Below are 24,975 nucleotides of genomic sequence, written 5' to 3'. Positions count from 1 at the left end.
GCAGAAAATCAATATCATTTGCAAATCCTCATTTCCTACAACAAAATCCTTGGAAATAGTGGTAAAGAAAAAGCAATGTAGGAAGTACATGCTAATGTGGCATGCTACATCAGCTGATTGCATCACTGGTCCAATGGGCCTTGTTTTTCTCTTTGCACCCAATAAGATTTTATATGTATTTTTATTTCGTTCTTAAGGGATGAATAACAAAACAAACATTGTACAGTTCTCAAAATGTCTGATTGGTTAAGACCTAGTACACTAAATCTGTGTATGCTTCTTGTTACAGTGTTTTGCAGATTGCATTGAAACAATGTCGCGAAACTCACTGCCACTTCTGCTTCAATGAATTTCCAGCAAATAGTATACCCTGTTCGTCATGTATGATTTTAATGTATTGCTCCCAGCATTGCCAAGAACAGGCAGGAGGAATACAATCTTGGAACAGTCAGCTCAAAGATACTATGCATGAGCACATATCAGACAAATTTCTGCAGAAGTGCTTGTACAAGTTCTGCATCTCTATTAATGTCAGATCCGAAATGTGAATTACATAAACTGAATTTTAGAGTGTAATCCAAGTTCATGTAATTATAAGATATGAATTAGAGATCGACTAAAAAGATATGAATTCATTTTAAAGTGGAACCCAAACAGGTCCTTAGAATTTACATTCAAAAAATCCTCCAGTTTTTTTCCTTGTGCAGGAGAACCATCTATGCACATAAAATTGCTGGCAACTATTTTTTTTTTTTTTTGGTGTATTAAAATCCTCTCACCCCAAACAGGTGACTTTCCTCCCCCAAACGCCAACTGTAACTACGTCACCTGTAACTTACTAACATTTTAGAAAAGTTACAGGCATCCAAACAGGCCCTTAGTTGCATTCTGCTTCAACTGATCAAAAGCACCAGCTCTAATTTTTGGGATAAAGCCCTAAAATGATCTGTAAAAATGGATGAATGGCATGGATAAAATATATACATCATGGTGGGGCCATAGATCATGGTGGTGCTGCAGACGAAATCGGATTGCATACTGAGTTACTCAGTACGCTCTTATTGTACTGAGTAAACTCAGTAGGGCCCACCTTAATCCTAAAATCCCTAAATCCCCATATCCCAAAATCCCTAAGGGCCCGTTTGGCCGGTCGGATTGGAAGGGATTGGATGGTATTGGAAAGGATTAGAAGTTAAATCCCGGGATTGGCCTGGCGTGCCAAACAGAGTCGTGATCTAATCCCAATCCCATGGGTCTTAAGACAATCCACTGACAAAACCATTATTACCCTTAAATCCCATCCAATCCACCCTAATCCGTTCAAATTTGCCAGGGACGTGTTTAGCTCCAGGGATTGGAAGGGATGGGAAGGTTTAATCCCGGGATTGGCCGGGCATGCCAAACAGACTGGATATAGCAATCCAGTGATATAGCAATCCCATGGATCTCAAGACAATCCACTGACAACACCATCATTACCATACCATCCACCCTAATACCATTCAATCCCTTCTAATCCACCCGGCCAAACGGGCCCTAAATCCCCAATCCCCAAATCCCTAAATCCCCAAATCCCTAAATCACCAAATCGTTTCAATCGGTCTTGAGATTGAGAGAGAGAGAGAGAGAGAGAGAGATACCTCATGTGGATGTACGAGAGAGAGAGAGCACCGAGAGAGACAGAAACAGAGAGAGGGCGCGGTGGGGAGCGGACCGAGAGAGAGAGAGGGCGCGGTGGAGAGTGGACCGAGAGAGAGAGAGGATGCGCGTGAGTGAGAGAGGGCGGCGAGGAAGGGAGGGCGGCGAGGGAGAGAGAGAGAGAGAGAGCCCTCGCTGAGGGAGGGCAGGGGTGAGAGAGAGAGAGAGACAGAGAGAGAGAGAGATGAGGGAATGTGGGCGCGCGCGGCTCTTTTGAGCGCGCCCCCAAATTTGGGCGACATTGGACGGTGCTCTGTGGGCCCCACCATGATGTATGATTTTCATCCATGCCGTCCATCCAAGTTTACAAATCATATTAGGTTCTATGCCGCAAATTAAAGGGAAATAAATCTCAGGTGGTCCACACCACATGAGAACAATAGTAATTGGATATCCACCATTAAAATCCTCCTAAGGCCCACTGTACTGTTTATTTGACATCAAATCTGTTGATTTGGTCATCCAGGACCAGATGAAGGGAAAAAACAAAAATAAGCTTGATCCAAAACTTTTATGCCTATTGATCATATTTTTAATGGTCGACGCTCATTCAACATGTTTCCTGTAATGTGGTCGACTTGAGATTTGCATATATCTCATTTTTGGTCTCATAATGTAAAATTATCTATAAAAATATATGGACAGCATGGATGAAACACATACATCGTGGTGGGAGCCATAGAGCACTGAACACTAGTCATTGGTTAGTGTTAGGGGAGTAATTAATCCGTTCTCAAGTGTACAGAGTAAATCCTATGGGGGCCACCATAATTTATTTATTTTATCCACTCCATCTATCTATTTTAACATATAATTTTATTACATAAGTTCAAAAATGAAGCCTATAAAAATCTGAAGTGGACCACATCATAGGAAATAGTATAAACTGAACATCTACCATTAAAATAATTTGTAAGGCCACCGAAGTTTTGGATCAAGTTGATACTTTAGTTTTCCCTTCATCCATGTATTTTTGATCTATTGAACAGGTTGGATGACAAATAGAAATCATTGTAGGCCATAGGAAGATTTCAACGGTGGAAATCATTATTCCTAATGTGTTCCTGTGGTATGGTCCATTATGTCCACGTCATCCATCTGAGAGAGAGAGAGAGAGAGAGAGAGAGAGAGAGAGAGAGAGAGGACAGAGAGTGAGTCTCTTACGAGCGGTCATGGATCACATGGTCTGTGCTCTGTGGGCCCCACCATGATGTATGTGCATGTTTCATCCTTGTCATCCATCTATTTTTCATTTTATTTTATGATATGAGACAAAAAATGAGGTATATCCCAATCTCAACTGGACCACATTATAAGAAATAGTGTTGAATGAGCGTCAACCATTAAAAACCTTTTGGGGGCCATATAAAGTTATGGATCAATTTGATATTTTTTTTCCCTTCATCTAGGCCTGTATGACCTAATCAACAGATAGGATGTCAAATAAAAGGTACAGTGGGCCTTAGGAGGGTTTTAATGGTGGATATCCAATCACTATTGTTTTCATGTGGTGTGGTCCACCTGAGATTTATATCCCTTTCATTTTTAGTATTTTGCCCTAATATGATTTGTAAAAATGGATGGACAGCATGGATGAAACACATACATCATGGTGGGACCCATAGAGCACCGACCAACATCCAAAAACGGTTACTCGCCTCGAACATATTTCGTATGAGAAAGATATTGGGCAAACAAGATTGATTAAAAATTTGAGTGAATTTTGATTTAAACATCTGAAGTTATTTACTTTTCATGTTTGGACTGATCAGATTGTCCAAAAACAGTTAAAGGTTGTTCATAATATCAAAAATATATAAATGAATAGAAAACACAAACATCAGCTTGATCCAAAACTTCTATAGCCACCAAGAAATTATAAATGGTAGAGGTTCAATCACACTATTTCCTGTGGTGTGGTCCACTTGAGCTTTGGATATGCTTCCTGTTTGTTCTTTAGACCTCAAATTATCTATTAACATGGATGAATGGAGTGGATAAAATAAATAAATAATGGTGAACCCCACAGAGTTTACTTTGATAAAGGTAACGAGTAATTCACTTAAATGTAGTGGAGAAAGGTTTCCTTAAAACATTCATAATCATATATTGGGCCTGCCTAAATGTGATTCACATATCCAACCCACTCATTATGTGTGTCCCACTTGGATGAGGGGTCAGACCAAGTTTCAACCGCATCCAAAACTCATGTGGGCCCCACCAAGTGCTTTTATATTTTTTAGGATGTCTTCACATAGTTTTAAATGGTATGGCCCACTCGAGTTTCGTTTACCGATGATTTTTGAGATATCTCATAACTATAAATAGGACACATCAAATCCACGATGTTGATGTTCGACACACATCATGATGAGGCCCACAAAACTTACTAACATCAATTCTTAGGTTCTCACAAGGTCAGTTATAAGTTGGGTCACAATTTTAACCAGAATATTTGGCCCATTTCACATGTCTCTAGTTCATTCACTCTATTTTACTAATTAATTCTCAATTTGACTAGTTACTCGCCTCAATCAGGCTACATATATATGAGAAAGATATTGGGCATACAAGATTGACCAACAATTTCAGTGAAATTTGATTTAAACATCTGAAGTTATTTACTCTTCAATTTGAACTGATTAGATTGTCTAAAAATGATTAAAGGTTCAATTAGTGGATGTGCCTAATAATTTAGTAATTTTATTTTTCACAAATAAATTTAACATTTTTTTTTCAAAATGTATATATTTTTTCTCTTTTAACTAAATATCATTTTTATTATAAATAAATTTAACATTTTTTTTTTACAAAATTTAGTTTTCTTTTTTTAAAAAATATATATGTTTTTACAATTTGTCAATTTTTTCACAAATTTGTTTAATTTTTTAAAATTTATTTTTCAAAATATCATTTTTTAAATCTCACTTTTGTTATAACTTTTTAATTTTTCTTGTCAAAATACAAAATCTGATTGGTGGACTTGGTATGATTTGATGGATGTCGGTCGTCTTTTTTTTTTTTTTTTCTTTTTAGATTCCATTTGGCTTAAACTATATTCCAATTCCTTTTTAATTAACAAGCAGCTTAAACTATATCTAAGCTGTGCAAGTTTACATCTCATTACTTTGGAGACGAGTTAATAGCCGAAAAATGATCATATGAGAATGGCCTATACTAATGTATGCATTTGGTACCAATTCTTAATGTTGGCAACACCTGACATACCTGTACCTCTCCAAAGGTCACACTGATTGAATGATCTTAACTGTCTGAAATTGCCGTTGAATTAATTTGGACCATTTTCTTTTTGACTATCCTGAAGAACATTGACTTGTACTATTCTTTTTAAACATCTATATGCTTCAATCTCCTTTGGTCTGCACTTGTGTTGAAGGGCACATCTATTATGTTGGGTAGAACACTTATTTTAATATCACAATGACTGGATAATCTCAACCATTTGATATTACCGTTGAATTTAGACCATTTTCTTTTTTACCAAGGTATTGAGGAACTTTGATTTGCACTCCTCTTTCTTAAACGTGTATATTTTTTTTTAACCTCGAGTTAACACTCTTCTTCTTTTTCTTTTTCTTTTTTCTTTTCACGTTTACATGTTTTTAATCCCACCTTGTGTATTGTAGGCCACATCCATTTAATTTGGTATAGATCCTTTCTTTTATTCAATTTTTCTTGTCAAAATACAAAATCTAGTTTTCTTTTTTAAAATATATATTTCTTTACGTTTTTTCAATTTTTTCACAATTTTGTTTAATTTCTTTTTTTTTTTTTTCAAAATATCATTTTTTTTAATCTTACTTTTGTTATATAACTTTTTAATTTTTGTTGTCAAAATACAAAATCTAGTTTTCTTTTTTAAAAAAAATATATATTTTTTACAATTTGTCAATTTTTTCACAATTTCATTTAATTTTTAAAATTTTATTTTTCAAAATATCATTTTTTTATCGAAATCTTGTTATATAACTTTTTAATTTTTCTTTTCAAAATACAAAATCTAGTTTTCTTTTTTAATATATATATATATATATATATATATATATATATATAATTTACAATTTGTCAATTTTTTCACAATTTTGTTTAATTTTTAAAATTTTCTTTTTCAAAATATCATTTTTTAAATATCACTTTTGTTATATAACTTTTTAATTTTTCTTGTCAAAATACAAAATCTAGTTTTCTTTTTTAAAAAATATATTTTTTTACAATTTGTCAATTTTTTCACAATTTTGTTTAATTTTTTAAATTTTCTTTTTCAAAATATCATTTTTTAAATATCATTTTTGTTATATAACTTTTTAATTTTTATTTTCAAAATACAAAATCTAGTTTTCTTTTTAAAAATATTTTTTTTTTACAATTTGTCAATTTGTTCACAATTTTGTTTAATTTTTAAAATTTTCTTTTTCAGAATATCATTTTTTAAATATCACTTTTGTTATACAACTTTTAAAATTTTCTTTTCAAAATACAAAATCTAGTTTTCTTTTTTAAAAAATATATTTTTTTACAATTTGACAATTTTTTTTACAATTTTGTTTAATTTTTAAAATTTTCTTTTTCAAAATATCATTTTCTTATCGAAATTTTTTTTTTCAAAATTATCAACTTTATTAAAAGTTCTTAATTTTTATTTTAAAATCTAAATTTTTTTCTTAAACATTGTTAGTTATTTTTCTAAGCTTTTTAACGTTTTTTTTTTTTGAAATTCATAATTTTTTTTTTTGTTTTTAATGTTTGAGTTGAGCATTAGTCTAATGTAGACGGTCTTTGATAGTCTCAAATAACCACAATAAGACGGCTAAGGACCGTCTCTAATAGAGACGGTCATTGACAGTCTCAAATAGGGACTGCTAAGGACCGTCCCTAATGCAGGTTCTTTTTCCCTACCTTGCAAAAGCAGTAAAAGACGGCCGTTGACCGTCTATAATTGAGACGGTCCATGATAGTCTCAGATTACTAATGCAAGACGGTCAATGACCGTCTCTAATAGAGACGGTCCTTGACAGTCTCAAACAGAGACAGCTAAGAACCGTCCCTAATACAGACTATTTTTAAGTCTTAAATTACAGGAAAAGACGGCCAACGACCGTCTCTAATTGAGACGGTCCTTGACAGTCTCAAATTACCAGTAAGAGACGGCTAATGACCGTCTCTAATAGGGACGGTCTTTGACCGTCTCAAATTCCAGCATATAAGACGGTCAGGGACCGTCTCTTATTCCAAACGATCAATGGCCGTCTTTTATCTGCAGTTAACGACGATTTTCGACCGTCTCAAATGATTTGTGGACGTTCAAATTTTCAAGACAATAATAAGGACGGTCAAGGGCCGTCTAAAAGTTTAGAGACGGTTTACGGCCGTCTTTAAAGTGTCTTTAAACCAAGCAATTTTAGAGACGGTCCAGAACCGTCTCTAAATCCGTCATTTTTTCCCATTTTTCACGTAGTGGATGAAGTTAAAATACAAAAAAAATATCCTGATACGTAGCTTTTGTGGTCATAAAAATATTTCAGCAGTGGTCACTGAATCTCCACTATTTCCTATCTTGCAGCCCACTTGAGTTTTGGATTCACCTCATCTTTGGTAGCATGTCTTAAAATGATCTTGCAAAATGGATGGATGTAGTAGATTTCTCACAAACATCATGATGGGCCCCGCCTAGCGTACTTGACAAGACTTCATGCGAAAAGGCTTTAGTAGGAGATGGGCGTCCGCGCAGCGTGGATTTCCTGAGAAAGCCTTTCGCTGGAAGTTGTACGGGAAATGTGATGTTTGTGAGGAATTCACTCCGTTAATCCATTTTTTAAGCTCATTTTAGAACATGAGATGACTCGAGATCTCTCTGGTTAAATACAACAACCACTATGTGGCCCATCCCACAGTGGTCCCATATTCTAGCCAGTGGTTGGAACTTGCTAGTATCCATTTGCATTGGATGAAGAGGACCATCTGCTAAGGAAGATACTAGTGTGGCCCATCCCATGATTTAATCTAGCAGATCAGCTGTCTAGGTTATTGAGCCCAAATTGCAACGTTGTTGTGTGTACTCATGTATACATGAGATTCTCATGTTGAACTAATTGGACTGTGGTCAAAACAGTTGTATGGGAGCATTTCCCTGTGTTCTCTCTCTCTCTCTCTTATTTGTTTTTTTTTTCTTTTTTTAATTTTTTTACTCTTATTTGGTTATTGAAATATTAGATTGCTAGGCATTTGTTGAACTGTTAGGAATGAAAAATATCCAATTGCCTTATTTCAAGAAACAAGTGTCCAATAATGAAAGGTCATGATTGTTCAAACAACTTCATTTAAAAAAAAATGGTATCCAAGATTTAGTCAGTGATGACTCTGTCTATTTTTGTAATACGTGTGAGGCCTAACTATTAACTGCCTTGATTTTTTGTCTAGGAAATTCTCAAAATAGCCCATCCTTATGATAAGATTTTTATACACGTGGGACATTGATACTTGCGAGAGAGTGGGCTCAAGTTCCCACCCTTCCAACCAGACAAGGTAGTTTACCCAGAATATCTAATTAGATTTTTTGCTTTGGGTTGGGCCAAATGAAGATGTGGAGTTATTATGAGGATAGTTGATCTGCTTTAATGTTTGTGGAACAAGAATACAAGAATATCCATGGGTTATAGGGCTAGCTAGCTCACATACTATTTTTCCATTAGCTACACTACAAGACAAAGTACTTTTATCGTGGCCAAAAGCGCCGGCAAAAGCCCTTAAATCGCCGCTAATACTATTACCGGCGCTATACAAGCGCCGACAGAAGATAATGTCGGTAAAAGTTTTCTAGCGCTAAGGTCTTTGTAGCGGCGCTTGTACGAGCGCCGGTAACTATCGAGTCGTTGGGGTTGCCCTTTCTAGTTTCACCAATGCTTTTGCTGGCCGTTGTTATTTCTGAAAGAAGCGCCGACAAAAGTGTAAAAAGCACTGGCAAAAGTCTATACAAGCGCCGGCAAAAGGAGGGTTCCTAAACACTTTTAAATACGGAAAAGCGCCGACAAAGATTTATACAAGCGCCAATAAAAGTATTTGTATAGATTTGAAAGGGTTTAGTGCAAGCCAGTAATTTATTATTATTATATATAATTCAATTGAAACCCGTATTTTTTAAATATTTTGAAACAGAAAAAATGATGCAATACAATTAAAACTAATATTAAACAAAATTTATATTACTACACTAAAAAAATATAATATTTATTACAATAAATTGAAAATGGTCTTGAATAAAAATAAATAAATAACAAATCCTCTACGTGGTTTACTCCTAGCACGAGTGGCGTCAAAAGGGTAAAGTGCTTGTAGGCCTAAATTTAGGCACAATTGATTAAAATCCTGCGTGCACACAATACAAAAAGAAAAAAAAAGTCAAAAAGTAGCATTCAACAAATTGATGCATGGAAAATTCTGTGGGTATATATGTGACTATGATGATTGACGATTCACCTTTGTATACTAACTCACACTACAAGAAAAATGGGCAAAGGCTACGGCCAAAAACCGTAGCTAAAGACATTTTGCTATGGATCTAGTCCGTAGCACATCTGTCGCTATTGGTGGGGTAGCTAAAGGTCAAAAAACCTATGGCTACGAATTATATCCGCAGCAATAGATATCAGTTGCTACGGACAAACGCCGTAGCTATAATTTCTGTAGCGCAATGTAGCTATGCCTACAGATTGAATCCGTAGCAATAGATATCAATAGCTACAGATAACGGCCGTAGCTATAATTTCTGTAGCGAAATGTACCTACGGTTACGGATAATAGCTATGATTTTCAGAACAATAGCTACAGCTAAAATCCGTAGCTATTTTTTGAAGAATTAAAAAAAAATATTTTTAATAATGGTGCCTGCCATTGCAAGAACCTGCTGTGATTGATAACTCATTTAAACTTAATGCTGATAGGAATAGTACATAAAATGCAATTAGGAAAAAAAACGATGCATTTATTACAAATAGCAGTCAAATCATACAATGCATCCCACATTCACATTTCTAAATAAACAATACTTCACTTTGCTCAACCTATCATAAGAAGATAGAGCTTCTTCTTTCCCTGAAATTGCAGATGTAACTTCTGTGGACTTTGACATAAGGTCACTTTCAAGTTCTGAAACCCTTCCCTTGAGAAAGTGAATCTTATCTTCCAATGACTTCATTTAGCTTGTCAACCTGTATAAAACAGCATTTGTAGACACAATCAAACAAGCATGCATTTATACACATCTCAAAAGAAAGAATGACAAAAAAATACACTGAAAACAGGGATTGTAACTTTCAAACAAATGAGATTTAGGATACAGGGATGTACCTCAGCCTTAAGAGTGTCAGATAATAAATCCAAGTAAAAAATCCAAACCACCTGTAGCATGTGATCCTTGTTGGCTTATGCCTCCCCTTTCAGTTTTTCCATCTCTTTCTTTGCTTTCTGCATGTCCTCAATAAGGCATTACATATATAACTAACAAAATTGGAACATACTTGTAAAAATATTACATAGTAAGAGAGAAAGACATGAGTAAGAAAAAGAGGAGAGAAAAATCAGGCCAAAATGTTTCTCATATATATATATATATATATATATATATCAGGTTATAGGTTTAGGAATTCGGGTTCGGGTTTAGGTTTAGGTTTAGGTTAAGGTTATAAGTTATAGGTTTTGGTTTAGGTTATAGGTTTAGGTTATAGGTTTAGGTTTAGGTTATAGGTTATAGGTTTAGTTTATAGGTTATAGGTTAAGGTTTAGGTTATGGTTATGGTTATAGGTTATAGGTTTAGGTGTAGGTTATAGGTTATAGGTTATAGGTTTGGGTTTAGGTTTAGGTTTAGGTTTAGATTGAGGTTATAGGTTATAGGTTTAGGAATTCGGGTTCGAGTTTAGGTTAAGGTTAAGGTTAAGGTTAAGGTTATAGGTTTAGGTTTAGGGATTTGAGAATAGATTATAGGTTATAGGTTATAGGATTAGGTTTAGGTTTAGGTTTATGTTATAGGTTATAGGTTATAGGATTAGGTTTAGGTTATAGGTTATAGGTTATAGGTTTAGGTTTAGGTTTACGGATTTGAGAATAGGTTTAGGTTTAGGTTTAGGTTATAGGTTATAGGTTTAGGTTTAGGTTAAGGTTATAGGTGGGTTATAGGTTATAGGTTATAGGTTTGGGTTTAGGTTTAGGTTTAGGTTTAGGTTATAGGTTTAGATTGAGGTTATAGGTTTAGGTTTAGGTTATAGGTTATAGGTTTAGGTTATAGATTTAGGTTTTATGTTTAGGTTTAGGTTTAGGGATTTGAGAATAGGTTTAGGTTTAGGTTTAGGTTATAGGTTATAGGTTTAGTTTATAAGTTATAGGTTTAGGTTTAGGTTAAGGTTATAGGTTTAGGTTTATGTGTAGGTTATAGGTAGGTTATAGGTTATATGTTTGGGTTTAGGTTTAGGTTTAGGTTATAGGTTTAGATTGAGGTTATAGGTTATAGGTTTAAGAATTGGAATTCGGGTTCGGGTTTAGGTTTAGGTTTAGGTTTAGGTTTAGATTAAGGTTAAGGTTATAGGTTTAGGTTTAGGGATTTGAGAATAGGTTATAGGTTATAGGTTATTGGATTAGGTTTAGGTTATAGGTTATAGGTTTAGGGATTTGAGAATAGGTTTAGGTTTAGGTTTCGGTTATAGGTTATAGGTTTAGTTTATAGGTTATAGGTTTAGGTTTAGGTGTAGGTTATAGGTGGGTTATAGGTTATATGTTATAGGTTTGTGAAGACCAAATGGAGTCTAATATGTTTAGGTTTAGGTTACAGGTTTAGATTGAGGTTATAGGTTATAGGTTTAGGAATTCAAGTTCGAGTTCGGGCCTGTAGTAATGTTTATTTATCATCCAATCTGTTCACAAGATCACACAGACAGTGATGAAGGGAAAAAATAAATATTAGTGGTTCCCACCTTCCAGGGATCCCCGCTCAACAACCGGATCTGCTTTATCAATTTCGAAATAATACATAAACATGGGCCTGTCCAAATAGACAGACCACCCATATTGCTGTCCAAAGGAAATGGACAGCTTCATCATGGTCATAACAACGGTTCCCACCTTCCAGAGACCTCCGCTCAACGTCCGGATAGCTCCGACACAAATACAGCAATAAACTAATTAGGAACTTACAACAACAAAAGGTACCAGGTCTTTGGTCCAAAGGTGATCCACAATAAAAGGTACCATTTACCATGAACTAGAACCATGTATTATCCATACCTTGATTGGACTCACTACTAGGGTAATCTTTCAATGATGGCCCACTGCTTCTGATAATCATTACAGGGGTAAGAAAATTAAAAAAGTAAGACTCTTGAGATGACGTATGTACAAATAGTGACAAGACTAGCTGGTAATGACAGGAGGCTAAGACATCAAATTATTTATGAAGAACAGGAAAAAATAAAGATAAAATAAATAGTTAAAAACTTTACCATTTCAATATTGAACCTTGTATTGGCAACATTGATCTGTGGGGCCAAAAATACATCAGCCTGCATATAAAAATCTCTAGTTGGGCCTTTGAGGTCCTCAAATGATAGTAGAAGAAGCCAGTCAAGATTTGATTCCAAAAATACTTATCTTATTTTTAGGATATTATTCAAGATCAAATGGTCATCCAACCATAGGTCTGCAACAGCTAACCAGGCTAAAGCCTTCACCTTTAAAGGAAGCACTTAATACCAGCCTTCCATACTTAGTTTTTTTTTCCAACTAAACATGCACATGTATTACTTTTATGGGAAACCTTCCCCCAAATATTTCCAAAAGTCACATGATAACAATGCAAGATGCTTAATAGAACATCACGAAGCAAAAAGTCAGAAGTAGAATCCTAGAAACATGAATGCTTGGACAAACTATTGTCATTACAGCTTGGGTAAGAAATCCATGGCATTATACCGTCACTATCCAGCCCATAAGATACAGACCCAAGTCCAAGCCCATGAGCTAACGAGTAAAGATTGGACAACCCAATTATCCAGACCTGACCTCCAAGCTCAGCAAATAAATAAATAAAAAGCCATCATTAAAGATTATAGAGCAATGAAGGGAGGCGTGTGTGGTCGGTGGAGACTCCTAATAATTAGGTGCACCTAATCTAATTTGGATATGCTAATGGTTGAAATGGGTGGTAAAGAACAAAATGATTTCTAAATAAAACAAAATCAGGACAGTTGTTTCTGTTACCTAACAACCGTAGATTATTCTCAGTGAAAACAATTTAGCCATCAAAATCGATGGCGGTGATAAACATCAAAACGTGGCCTACCAAAAAAATTCTACTTCACATATCATCTCAAGCAAATTAAGGAATTTTGACTAATTAAGCTAGCGTTGATGTTTTGCCTCTATTTAAAGCCTAAAAGGTCAGGAATGACAGTTGGAAAAATAAAAATTCATAAAAAGAAAGTAGCCGACCTACACTTTTGAGAGGTGTTGTGCTGCTGGAAAAGCTATGTTGGCCCCACCATTATGTATCTTTTTTATCCATGATTTCCACTCATTTTCTAGCTCATTTTAGATAATAGCCCAAAAATGAGGTACATCCAAATCTCAGGTGGACCACACTAGAAAATTGTGGTGATTCAACGTCCCAATTAAAATGAACTAGTATATTGAGCTCATGGATTAAAACGATTAGCAAATTGGGTGGATAGGGTGGACAGCTTGATAAAACACATACATAATGGTGGGGCCAACAGAACTACAGCAGCATAGATTACTGACATCAGTGTTATCTGCTACACTACAACAATCCTAGTCAACAAATATGCTAGGACATGAAAAACCATCTCCATCTAGCCTTTATATGGGCCAGAATATCTGTTGAGAGCCTTCATGGAACCGATTAAGCGAAATAACGCAAATTTTTAGTTTAATAGATTTACCCAAACAGACTCTTTTTTCATCTGATTTTGAGATAGCTTCAATCGCATTGCTTTCCTCGCGTGGCGGATGATCCTTCCATGCACCACTGCCACCGAAGAAGTGGAATAGAAATTTTGAACATGCACGTTACCTATCTATTATAGCCAGATCCTGATTAACCAAACTATCGTCGAACATCAAACACCTTGTAGTTGTCCACTCCCTATCTATTATATCTAGGTTAACCAAACAAGAAGAAGTGGGAACAAAAATTTTCAGTTTTTGCCAACTACCATGAACCAGAGGGGAAATCCTCAACAGTATACAGAAAAAAAAAAAAGGAAGAACAAAGTGACAATAGTATCCTCAGGCATATAAGAAAGGATGAGAAACAATAAACTAGAGGATTGAAACACTCTCAATGGGGTAAGTTTTAACTTACACAACAATAATTACAGGATTTACACTTCTCCAACAAACAAGCAGAGGCAACTGTTGTAGCAAAGAGGTGATGGGAAATCAAATTGTCAAATAACATTAAATTCTAGTTAAGTAGTGCATTCTATTTCAATTTAGCATGGTATACCATCTAAAAAGTTTAGTCGAATACTTATCTTGAGCCTCATGACAACATCTACAACTAGTTTAGCAAAATGCTCCTTGTCCTGGGAAAGTATTTTTGAACTCAAAGTGGTCATAGCTATCTTCATCAAGTCTGATTTAAACTTCTCTGCATTACAACAATGGCGGTGTGCATTAGAGACATACCAGTCTGCACCATTTTTCAAGAGTGACCCACCCAAGGAACTGCCCAGATAATAGACTGTAGTGCCACCTCCAATTTGATTGCAATGTAATACTATAGCAAATGGAAGCAAAAAAAAAAAAAAGATAAAAAAGAAAAAGATAAAAAAGAAAGAAAGATTGGCCATCATCATCATCATGGTCTCATCCCAGCTATGCTAGAGTGGTACTGGTATGTGGCACCCACTTGATGTATGAAGGCCATCAACCCTATCTATCAGATGCATCACCACACATTACCTAAATCCACCGGATCCAACAGTCAAGTGGGCCACAACACAAGCGAACAATGTGAGAGGGGATGCCTACCTTGATTTAAATAGGGCCACACCAGAAATATGAAACGGCTTGTTTTAAACGAAGTTGTTGCAACACCTACCAATAATAAAAATTTAAAATTAAAAAAAAAAAATCCAAGTTACACATCAAACAAAGTTGGAAGGAGATACCAGCAATAAAAAAGAAAGTCCTAGTTTGTAGGAAGAGCATATCAAACAAAGTTCAAGGAGATCCCAGTAATTGCTGTGAAGAATTCCATTGCAGCATGAGTTACCTGATTATGAGGCCCGACATTCTTGTGGTGCCCACCTGAATGTGTGTGGATTGTACATCCCCTGTTCATATTGTCAAATATAGGGGCGAGACCCCTCCTTTTGAAAAAAAAAAAAAAGGTCTATTAAGAAGAGGACTAGATAGTTTTCACAAGCAGCTCAATAAGGAAATTCGACATGGAATTGACAAGGTAGGTAATAGATGAAATACCCCAACATTATTGTATTTCCAAAGCTTATGAACTCCATAATCAATTACCTGTAGCCAAAAACTAGCTCATGTCAACCAACAACTCTACACATCATTTTTTGAATAAGCATCCATGTAAAAATCAAAAGGAGATTGTCCAGGCCATGCCTGGATATTGCTAGTTACTAAAAACAAAATTGCAAGAAACCTACATCTAAATGTGGCAAATTATTATACCCAGGCACAAGGCCTTAGAGGTTTGCAATCCCCTCCATAGTCATCTCTACACGAATAGACATGCCAACCTGGCACATGCACAGGAGATCCAATCCAGTTTATCAGGTGAAACCATCATTAGATCATTGGACCAAAACAATTAGGCTACCCAAGGGTGCCAACGTCAATCTTTAAAATAAAGTTAAAAAAAAAACCACTTGCAATCAAGAGTCCATTTTTTTGTACAGATTGACCACCTGATAGTTAATTGCTTCAATGGCAGATCATCTGAACTAGGTTGGTTTAAGCCCAGATTTTGAACTAGCTGGAGGCTGTGATGAGCCCACTGACAACCCTGGGCTAACTGGGTTTTTTCTAACCTTGATGTAGAATTTCACCAGCCACATCTTATCCTCAATGTAGCAGTTGGGAGGAATGTTAGTGTATATGAAAACAACATGTGCTTAATTGGTCAAGCATAGATTGTTTATTTGAAAGAAAAAAAAAGGAAGAGAAAATGTACCCATTTAAATAGATATCCATGGTTTAGATTTCATGTATATGGGAGATTCACGCCAAAGATCTCGGCAACCAATGAATAAATAGAGAGGCAAACAATTCCTGAGCTAAGGAAGATCTCTAACTGCAATGGAATAGAAGAAAAGGTAAATATATCCCCAAACAGTGCACCGCAATTTAAATGGGTGATTGAGGGGCTGTTTGGAAGGGTTGTGATTGTGGGGCCCACCTTCAAATGGGTGAACGGTCCACCTACATGACCTGATCATCTTCATCCATTTTTCACTTTCTTTATTTGATCAAGCTCTTCATTGATGCGAGACAACAACAATCGTTAAGCCAGGGCATCATGGGCGATATGAACCTGAGAATTAAATGTGTTTGAATCAATCAATCAAGGAATCCTACCACACATGGAAGATAGTTATCAGGACCCACAGGACCATTAAGCTAGGGCATCATGATGAGCTACACAGATCATCTCTGTTTGAGCAAACTGTTGCTTTTGCAGGCCACTGATTGGCTGGCTTCTTGTAGACTATTTGATTATTATCAACACTTCCCATGGAGTTTTTAATTCAAAGTTCTTAGATTTTGAAATGATTGAGTCGTATAAATCATTGGACTCCACACGATCAAATTCCTCTTAGGAATTTCGTCAAACACCCCACATGCACACCCAATCTCTTCATATTTCGCATAGAAATTCAACAGCCTGGTCTGCACAAACGGTCTTGAGTCGAGTCTGTGGAGGAAAACATGCAAATGGATTTGCAGGACTTCTTCAAGTTTTTGAAAGACCCATGTTATGTGCCTGATTTAGTTTCTCGGTAAAAAAAAAAGGAGAAGCCTCAATACTCCTTAGAAACCACCACCGAAAATGTGAAATATCCATAAAAATCTCCTCTAAAAGTATAACAAATGTGAAACCTAAGCAAAAAAAATATACAGTAGCACACCCCAATCTGATTTGAAAAGAACTTCCAATAAAAACACTCAAAAATCCCAAGCAAGAAGCAAAGTCATTAGAAAATAAACAAAATCCATGTTAGATTTCAAAAAAACAGAACGAAATCCTCTCCTCAAATCATTGCAAACAGAGATTGACCAAATTAGGGCACGAAAATTACCTTTCGAGATCTGCTACAGAGATAGAGAGAGATGCTTCACTTCTCAGTGCCGACGCCATGCTAGATCCAACATTCAATGCCCCACGCACGCACGAGAGAGAGAGAGAGAGAGAGAGAGAGAGAGAGAGAGAGAGAGAGTCAGGGGCGGGGAGAGCAGTGGAAAATAGGGTAGGGAACGAAGAGGGAGAGAGAGAGATGAAAAGTTTTGGGCGCACTCTCGGCGCGGCTGTGTTTTTGAGAGCGCACCCAGTTTTTGGGTGTGATGGACCATGGACAGTCCGGGCGGGGGCTCCATGGGGCCCACCATGATGTATTTGGTTCATCCATTTCGACTATTAATTTTAACAAATTATTTTAGTTCTTGATACCAAAATTAAAGTAGATTGAAGGCCCAAGTGGACCACACCATAGGAAGCAAATTTGAATTAATCCTCATGTTTCCTACCGTGTGGTCCACTTGAGCCTTCAATCTAGTTGATGTTTGATTTCATGTCATAAAATAATATTTCAAAATAGATGAACGGCTTAGATAGAACACATATATTTTTTAGGCCCAATAGATCCCCTTACACCATCTTTAATTATTAATGGTGTGACAACTTTTTAGCTACGGATTGAAACCGTAGTAACTATAGCTACGGTTTATATTCGTAGAAAAAATCTAACGTGGTCTGTACTTTACCCATTTTATTGGTAGTGTCATGTCACTTCCAACCATGTTGACCTAACTCCAATGCAGCTTAATGATGTAAATTGGCTCCACGGGATTAAAATCAGATATATTTGAAGTTTGAATATATCGTAGATTTTTAGAATAAATTCAGTTCATGTGACTCAATTTTGAATTATTTGGCAACTTAAGATCAATTTGGTGCCAGTATCTACCACACGTGTGCTAAATAATACTGATTTATGTAGTTAATAACATAGATAATAATTTAAAACATAATAAGTTATAAAGACAATTTCCCCCAAGCATATTTACTTGCAGCAGATGCCAACCTGGCACATACTTGGGACATCCAAGTGCTACATAAGATAAAGCTCACTACAAAGATGACCTAGAATAGAAATCAAGCCAGTCAACTCATCAGGTAGGTTGCCCCTTGCCCACAATCTACATTCAATGTACACATGTGGCACACATCATGAGTGGAACAACTTGACTTTTTATACCGGGTCATCGGCACAATTCATGCCACCTAATGCATGAATCAAATGTACCCTAACTGCTACATTAACATGTATGCTGAATGTGGGCTAGTGAACCTCATTAAGACATTATACTTTTGTATCACTGAGATGGGTTGCAAATTGCATAGACTAAATCCATGAATGAATGTCAATGACTTGACAAACTTACAACCAGCAGATTAAGGCTACCTAGAAAATCAAATTGACATAGAAGTAAACTGCATATCAGGGAACTCTGCTTTTGATCAATGCATGTTCAATATTTTCACTCAGATGGGTTGATTAATTTGGTGTTTTCCGTAGCAAAATTTTTATCCCAAACATGGGATTCGATGGCTAAAGAACCATGGTATTAAGACATGCAATCATTGTGCAATGATGTTGTTAATCCCAACTAATACAATTCAATACCATTCAATTCCACGTAACAAATCATCCCCTCTAATTAAATACATGGCAAATGCCCCAAAATTTTTTCTAAAAAAAAATGAGGTTTTCATGACAATTTCCCTTGAATAAATGCAAAAGAAAAAAAGGAAAAAAGAAAAGAAAAGAAAAAGCAAAATCTACCCATACCACTCCTTGCACATCCAGAATCGTTGTGCTTTGATTAATGTGTCATTTCACTGCAATTGAACATGCTGGGAACTTGACCTGTACAGTTGGTTTTGTGTGTGTGTGTCTTACTTCATTTTCTAGTCCAAAACAAGTGATGATGAATGCAGGTAACTTATTTGAATTGTTCATGTGTTTCATATCTTCATCTCAATTACATTAGTATTCTTTAGTAAATTTTGACCGCATTAACTATCAAATTTACATTCTTGAAAAACACTTATCTCAATAACAAAACAAAGTTGTCTGCAACATGAATAAACAAATGAAAATAAATCTAAAGAAAAATTTCTTTACCTTGTTTTTAAAGGAACTACCCATGAAAACTACTACAAACTTGCGGCTAGAGGGTATGTGGCAACCTTCTTTCAACCTTGTACCAGCTGATAATGCCTGAGATTCACACTCACTCCCTGCTAGATCAACAATTATAGAGGAAATGTTATTACCCTGTTAATTTCATCAAAACAATAATAGCACAACAAGAATCACTAGCCCTGTTGTAGCTACACATCAAAAACAATAATAGCACAACAAGAATCACTAGCCCTGTTGTAGCTACACATCAGTAAGTTTAACAAAATAGTCCTCTAACATTAACAGTAAACTACTTACAATGCTGACACCACACATACAAAGGAAGTCATGGACACCATCATGGATAGGCTCATATTCCTATCAAAACTAAACAAAAAAAAAACCCAATTAGAAAAAAAATACAAAGGAGACCCAAACACGCCTTTTAGAGGAATAGAAAGGAGGGCACCACAACCTCTAGCTTCTGCACCAGCTCTTTGGCATTTGGTGCAGACATGATTATATGGCGGTGATAGGGCTTGATGATAAGCTTTGTCGATGAAAGTAAGAAGGGAGTTGTAGTAACCATCCACATTAAGAAGACCCACCTTATAGGAATGATTAGCTTTCGCCCCCTACGATGGAATTCAATTCTACAAAAGATTCCCTACAAGAATAGTTTGAGTCTAAATACATTGAGCATGGCGAAAGGAAAAACAAATCTCAGTAGGATAAATGGTGATAATTCAAGGTAATTACAAACCATCAACTAAAAGATGATTTTTTAGAAATTGAAACGGGAACTGAAAAAATGACAAAACCACAAAGAAAGCAAGAAAAGAATTCACATTTAGATACAAATGGCAAAATAGAATACCTTTGACAAAAACATTATATTATGGATTAATTGATGACAGATTAAACCACATATAAGTATCTATTATTAAGCTCTGTTAAGTCTTAGTTAAGTCTGCTTGGCAGGGGGTTTGCCGGCGAAGACAGAAGCCAGAGTGGGCGTGGTGGGCCTGAAATAATGCCCTTCCACCTAAAATTGGCATCTTCCTTTGGAAAATCATGCATAAGGCCATACCTATGGACGCTGCTGTTCAAATTTCAGGGGTAAGTCTTGCCTTGCGGTGCGAATGTTGCGGTGCTGTCATAGGTTCCTTTGTGGGTAGCTGTCCAGGTGCGTAAGTGGCTGATCCTTTTCAGGCCAGAAGGAGTACACTGCCCTCTGTTTTCGATGACCAGGCCCTGGCCGATCAGGCCATCTCTGGCCTAAATGGGAGACATCGTCCCAGCAAGGCAGAGTCCCCATCCCTTCAGTATACGTCCTTGCCCTCCCCATCACAACAACCTATTGATCGGTCCCAAATTGCTCCCCCCCAGGTCCATGTAACCTCACTTACTCAGGCCGCCAACTCCTGAGCAATTAGTGTTGAGAGCCTAGATCACTTGCTCTGTTTGGGGTCCATTGCCATTGCTGTTTGGGCCCATTTCCACAGAATTTTTAACGTTCCTCTAATCCCATCTCACACTATCCAGCAGTGAGTCACTTTTTGGTCATCGAGAGCCTCCTCTTCATCGCGTCTCAAGCTCTTGCTCGGCTTGACCCTTGCCCTCATTTCTCAGGAGCTTTGGATTAGTCGTAATGCCTCATGTTTTGATGGGATTAGGATGTCTGCCCGTCAGGTCATTGCCCGGGTCACAGGCTGGTTGCGGGAAATTGGAAATTCGTTCACTGCCACTAAATCGCCCTCTTTCATGGACTCCGCTTTAATCAACACCCTGCATCTTCGGTCCAACAAGGTCTGCCCTAGCGATAAGCCTCAACTAGTCAAGTGGCTGCGACCCTCGTTGGGGTGGGTCAAGCTGAATGTTGACGGCTCCTCTCGAGGTAATCCGAGTGAGAGTGCGGAGGGGGGTTTGCAGAGACTCTCAAGGCCGGCTCATTTTCTCTTTTCATAGGTATTATGGGACCGCTATGAACACAACAGTGGACACTCAAGCCATGCTAGACAGTATCATCCTCTATAGTCGTCTGGGCCTCTCGAACATTGCAGTTGAATCAGATTCGAAGATAGTTGTGGAAACTACAACCGACCCATCTAGCCATTGCCCATGGAACATTTGGTATAAAATGGGGGCCATCCACCAATTCAGCTGTGCTCTGGCCCTTTCATTCACGCACATCTACTGCAAGGGGAATGTTGTGGTAGATGCATTAGCCAGAGCGGCTAGTGAAGGATGCGCTAACTCTCTCTTTCTCTCTTCTTTCGAGCTGCCAAGGCGCATTAGGGGTTGTTTGGTTCTGGATAGGGTCGGGCTTGGAAACCTAAGAGTCTGAACTTTCGGGTCTGGGTTGGCTGCTTTCTTGGTGCTGCCTTCCCTAGCCCGAGTTTCGTCTCTAGCCGTCCCTCTCTTCACGGCCTTGTGTCCTTTTGGTTTTCTTTTGTCCAGTCTGTATGAAGGTATATGATAGGCAGTCTCCCTAGTTTTTTGTAGGAGGCTGCCCGAAGGGCTGTACAGGTTCTTGTTGGTTTTCAATGGATCGTAAGCAATGCTTTTTTTTTTTTAAAGCTTTGTTATTCCTCAAAAAGAAAGTGACAGTATAAACAGGCTTCTTCCAAGTTCAACCTTGCAGCAGATGATTAAATCTTAGCCCTCTCAAGATAGGATTAGGTGCACTAACTGACCTTGAAATGTGGAGGGAAACAACACATTAGCTTAACTCGTAGACACAGTCCAATAACTGTTGCCATGATATAATGCTAGATGGTTGGAATGAAGGTAATCCTAACAGTTCAAGTAAGGAATTAGTATAACAGTTTTCAAAAATACAATAATCATTGCTGAAAACTATCAATAAATCCATATCAAGTAGATATAAAACTTGGAGTAAAAACAATTCAATGACAAATAGAATTGCAAGGAAGCCCATATCCAAAATTTTGGTGGCACATATTAGAAAACAATGTTACTGTCAGCAATGTGACAAATATCATTCAGATTTTGAAATATTGCAAGAAATACATTTGTGGGCTGAATTTATTTGCGGGCTTGGGAGTTGGATTAGAGCCAATATACCTTTCAAAAAGAGGATCCAAAGGTTTATGCTGTCTCAAATTGATGTTGGCCATGAGATGGTTGAGGAATTAGTTACTTGCAAATTACCAAGGAGAATTGAAAATAAAACCAAGCCGCGGATGGAAATGAGAATTGGTGCTAACCTGCATATTACCAATGAGAAGTGAAAATAAAACCAAGCCACGGATGGAAATGAGAACCACGAAGAAAATCTCCCAAACACACAAGTACTTGTTTACAGATTTTGGCCAATAGCACTGCAAAGCAGAAATAGTTGTCACACATTAGCTCAAAAAGCAAGACATTACAATGCGATATGAATGTCCTTATTAATGCAACTACCTAGTGAGAGGCAAATGGCAAATCCAGGTAGACAGACAGACTAGAAAACTATAGTATTGAATGCTATTTACCAAGGTACAATGCTTAACCAAGGAGATAGGGAATTCCCCTAAGTTTTGGAAGATTAGAAAATCCTATACCTTTGATCTTTGGATTATATACTCTCGGTTGAATTTGGATACCTGCTGCTGACTGCAGAAAAAGCACATCTCATTCAGTTGCTAAATCACACTGATTTCTTTTCAAATTTTAGGTAAAGAGTCATCTAAGCATCAGGTAGGGACAGAACTCCCTGTTTTCTTCTTCTTCTTCTTCTTCTTCTCCTTCTTCAAATTCTACTTCTTTATAAGTGGAACCATTGATCACATAGTTAGGAGGTTAGTATCCCAATCACTCTATTACATGCATTTTTGTTACATGATAGGTTGTATTTTATATGTTTATTTAACTAGACATCAGAAGTTTAAACGGTTGGATTGAAATATACACGTGCATGAGAAAGTAGAATTATATACGGCCACCAGACATCCTGGAAGTAATCTGCTTAAGCTATATGTTTACCATGAACTTGGTTGTTGCGTATCCAGAGAAGGAACTGTAGCTAAGCCTGAATCAGATGCAATCGAACATAGAATTCCTAATGGCTGCACTTGGATGCACAAATGAATTAAATTATGTCCATCAAGTTTAATCAAGAGGAATTGATAAAAATTAATGATGTTCCCTAGTATTCATAATGAGGAAGTAGCCCTCAAGTTGGTTGTTTGCACTCTATTGGACTAATAACCATATGCAGATTTGATGGTGCATCCAAACACACCAAAAATCATACTTGTCATTTAGCTTATAGGATACTGGATACCTATCGTCACACATATAAATTTGAAATTTATACTAGATCATCCATAATAATGATTCAAAGCTAAACATAAAGAGCCTTTCCTGCAACTGATAAGAACAAGAATGTCACCACCATTCACATAGAAAATCATTTACAGATTTACGCCCTAAGCAAGGAGTGTGATATACAGCTAGCACAACCTTGAAATGTCATTTGATTTGCGATAACACATTATCAATGTGAAATTTAGAGGTCATAAAAGCATAAAATAGAAAAATACATGAACCAGGAAGAGTTTGAAACAATAAAATATTTAGTAATTGGGAGTAACACTGATTTCTCTTGTCAGGAAAAACTCACAGATTCCGCATATCAAATGTGGGATTGCAAAATTCCCTCAACTTCCGCATCCAGGGCCACAAGATGATGTTGGTTGAAGTGGAAGGCACTCACACTGTCCGTCATGACCGCTGACTTTAGAGCCTTCATTGAAATCATGTTCCAAAACAATGAAAGCATAGCATACATATAAATTGAAAACTGTTAGAACAGAGACATTTCATCAAGCACATGTTGTGCACACCTTAAACATTCACAACAAATGATGAATGTCAAGACTATTCTATGTCTGCATCCATTGTATACATGGCATACATCTATAGCAACCCAGGCCATCTAGATCATTGGTCCCATTGTTTACCAGACATGGCCAACGAACCCCCACTGATCGGAAGATCTTAATCATTAAAATATCGATGAATTTGAACCACTAACAGATTTATGAAAATCAAACCACTGATTGGAATTTGAATCACTAACAGATGATTAACATCATCTGTTAGCGATTTGAGCCATGGACGTATGGATAATGAGAAGTACACAGGAAAATCAAACTAATAAACCATAAAAATGATTTTTTAGGAAAGCCCTAATCCTTTTCTGATTACAGAGTTTAGGAAATCCCTAATTCCAATATTGTATCCTCTGATAATCTGCGGATTTATAGATCTAAAAATAAAAAACCCAAATATCTATTTGAGAGAAATGAGTACTTGGCCAGGGAAGAGATGAAGGGCAGGGGCTGCTGGTCGCACCAGATCTGGAGATGATGCAAGTGAGGAAAAGAGGGGGAGAGAGAGAGAGAGAGAGAGAGAGAGAGAGAGAGAGAGAGAGAGAGAGAGAGTCGGGGGTAGGAAGAAGCTGAGAGTCGCGCGGGGTCTGGGAACGAAATGAGGGTACGGTTTTTTTAATGTAGTAAAACATCCGTGGGCCCTGTTTTACACAGCGCCGGTGCAAGAGGCACCTAAAGTGCTGGTTTTACTCTTATTTGTTGTAGTGCTATTCCAAAAAGCACACCAATCTAAAACATATATGGGTCACACCACAATTGGATTTGTTCCACTAGCACAATGTAGAATCACACAGATTGGATGATTGATTAACATGGTATGTAGGACAGTAGGAGGGAACGATAGAGAGACACTTCTCTCTTACTCTCTAAAATGTAGTAGAGCCTATATAAAGGTTTCTAAAACTGCACATTACAA

At 36.8% G+C, this 24,975-nt stretch overlaps 1 protein-coding gene and 1 long non-coding RNA gene across 8 annotated transcripts; both read right to left on the bottom strand.

The window, feature by feature from the left end:
- Positions 1–14,908: 14,908 nt before the first annotated feature.
- LOC131257337 (uncharacterized) lies at positions 14,909–17,389 on the bottom strand. 3 transcript variants are annotated; one of them, XR_009177321.1, is made up of 4 exons: positions 17,053–17,389; positions 15,425–15,492; positions 15,209–15,256; positions 14,909–15,096 (listed from the first exon to the last, which is right to left on the bottom strand). It is a non-coding gene; the product is annotated as an uncharacterized LOC131257337 (long non-coding RNA). The 3 variants fall into 3 exon arrangements; XR_009177323.1 differs by lacking the exon at positions 17,053–17,389 and adding an exon at positions 15,784–15,835; XR_009177322.1 differs by lacking the exon at positions 15,425–15,492.
- Positions 17,390–18,728: 1,339 nt separating this feature from the next.
- On the bottom strand, positions 18,729–24,737 carry LOC131257887 (uncharacterized). Of its 5 annotated transcripts, XR_009177690.1 has the most exons (6): positions 24,481–24,737; positions 22,728–23,911; positions 22,389–22,502; positions 21,855–21,954; positions 19,634–19,825; positions 19,384–19,536 (listed from the first exon to the last, which is right to left on the bottom strand). XR_009177690.1 is itself a non-coding variant. In XM_058258816.1 (4 exons), exons 1-4 carry the CDS (start codon positions 21,918–21,920, stop codon positions 19,087–19,089), a joined length of 486 nt encoding a protein of 161 aa, XP_058114799.1. In that variant the 5' UTR covers positions 21,921–21,956; the 3' UTR covers positions 18,729–19,086. The 5 variants fall into 5 exon arrangements, 1 of the variants encoding a protein (XP_058114799.1); XR_009177689.1 differs by lacking the exon at positions 24,481–24,737 and having other exon boundaries at positions 22,728–24,453; XR_009177691.1 differs by lacking the exons at positions 19,384–19,536; positions 19,634–19,825; positions 24,481–24,737 and adding an exon at positions 18,729–19,274 and having other exon boundaries at positions 22,728–24,453.
- Between the last annotated feature and the right edge of the window lie 238 nt (positions 24,738–24,975).

This window comes from Magnolia sinica, chromosome 10 (assembly GCF_029962835.1).
Source record: "Magnolia sinica isolate HGM2019 chromosome 10, MsV1, whole genome shotgun sequence".
Classification (NCBI taxonomy): Eukaryota; Viridiplantae; Streptophyta; class Magnoliopsida; order Magnoliales; family Magnoliaceae; genus Magnolia; species Magnolia sinica.
The sequence above is the reverse complement of the archived record's forward strand: the minus strand, read 5'-3'. Positions and strand labels throughout refer to the sequence as shown.

Bases quoted from the DNA above. Each gene is read 5' to 3' on its own strand.
- LOC131257887 (XM_058258816.1), bottom strand. From the start codon at position 21,920: ATGGCAACAGTTATTGGACTGTGTCTACGAGTTAAGCTAATGTGTTGT. The intron at 19,826-21,854 runs GTCAGTTAGTGC...CTATTCTTGTAG, and splicing joins GTTTCCCTCCACATTTCAAG to GGAATCTTTTGTAGAATTGA. The intron at 19,275-19,496 runs GTATGTGTGGTG...TTGATCTAGCAG, and splicing joins TGGTGTCCATGACTTCCTTT to GGAGTGAGTGTGAATCTCAG.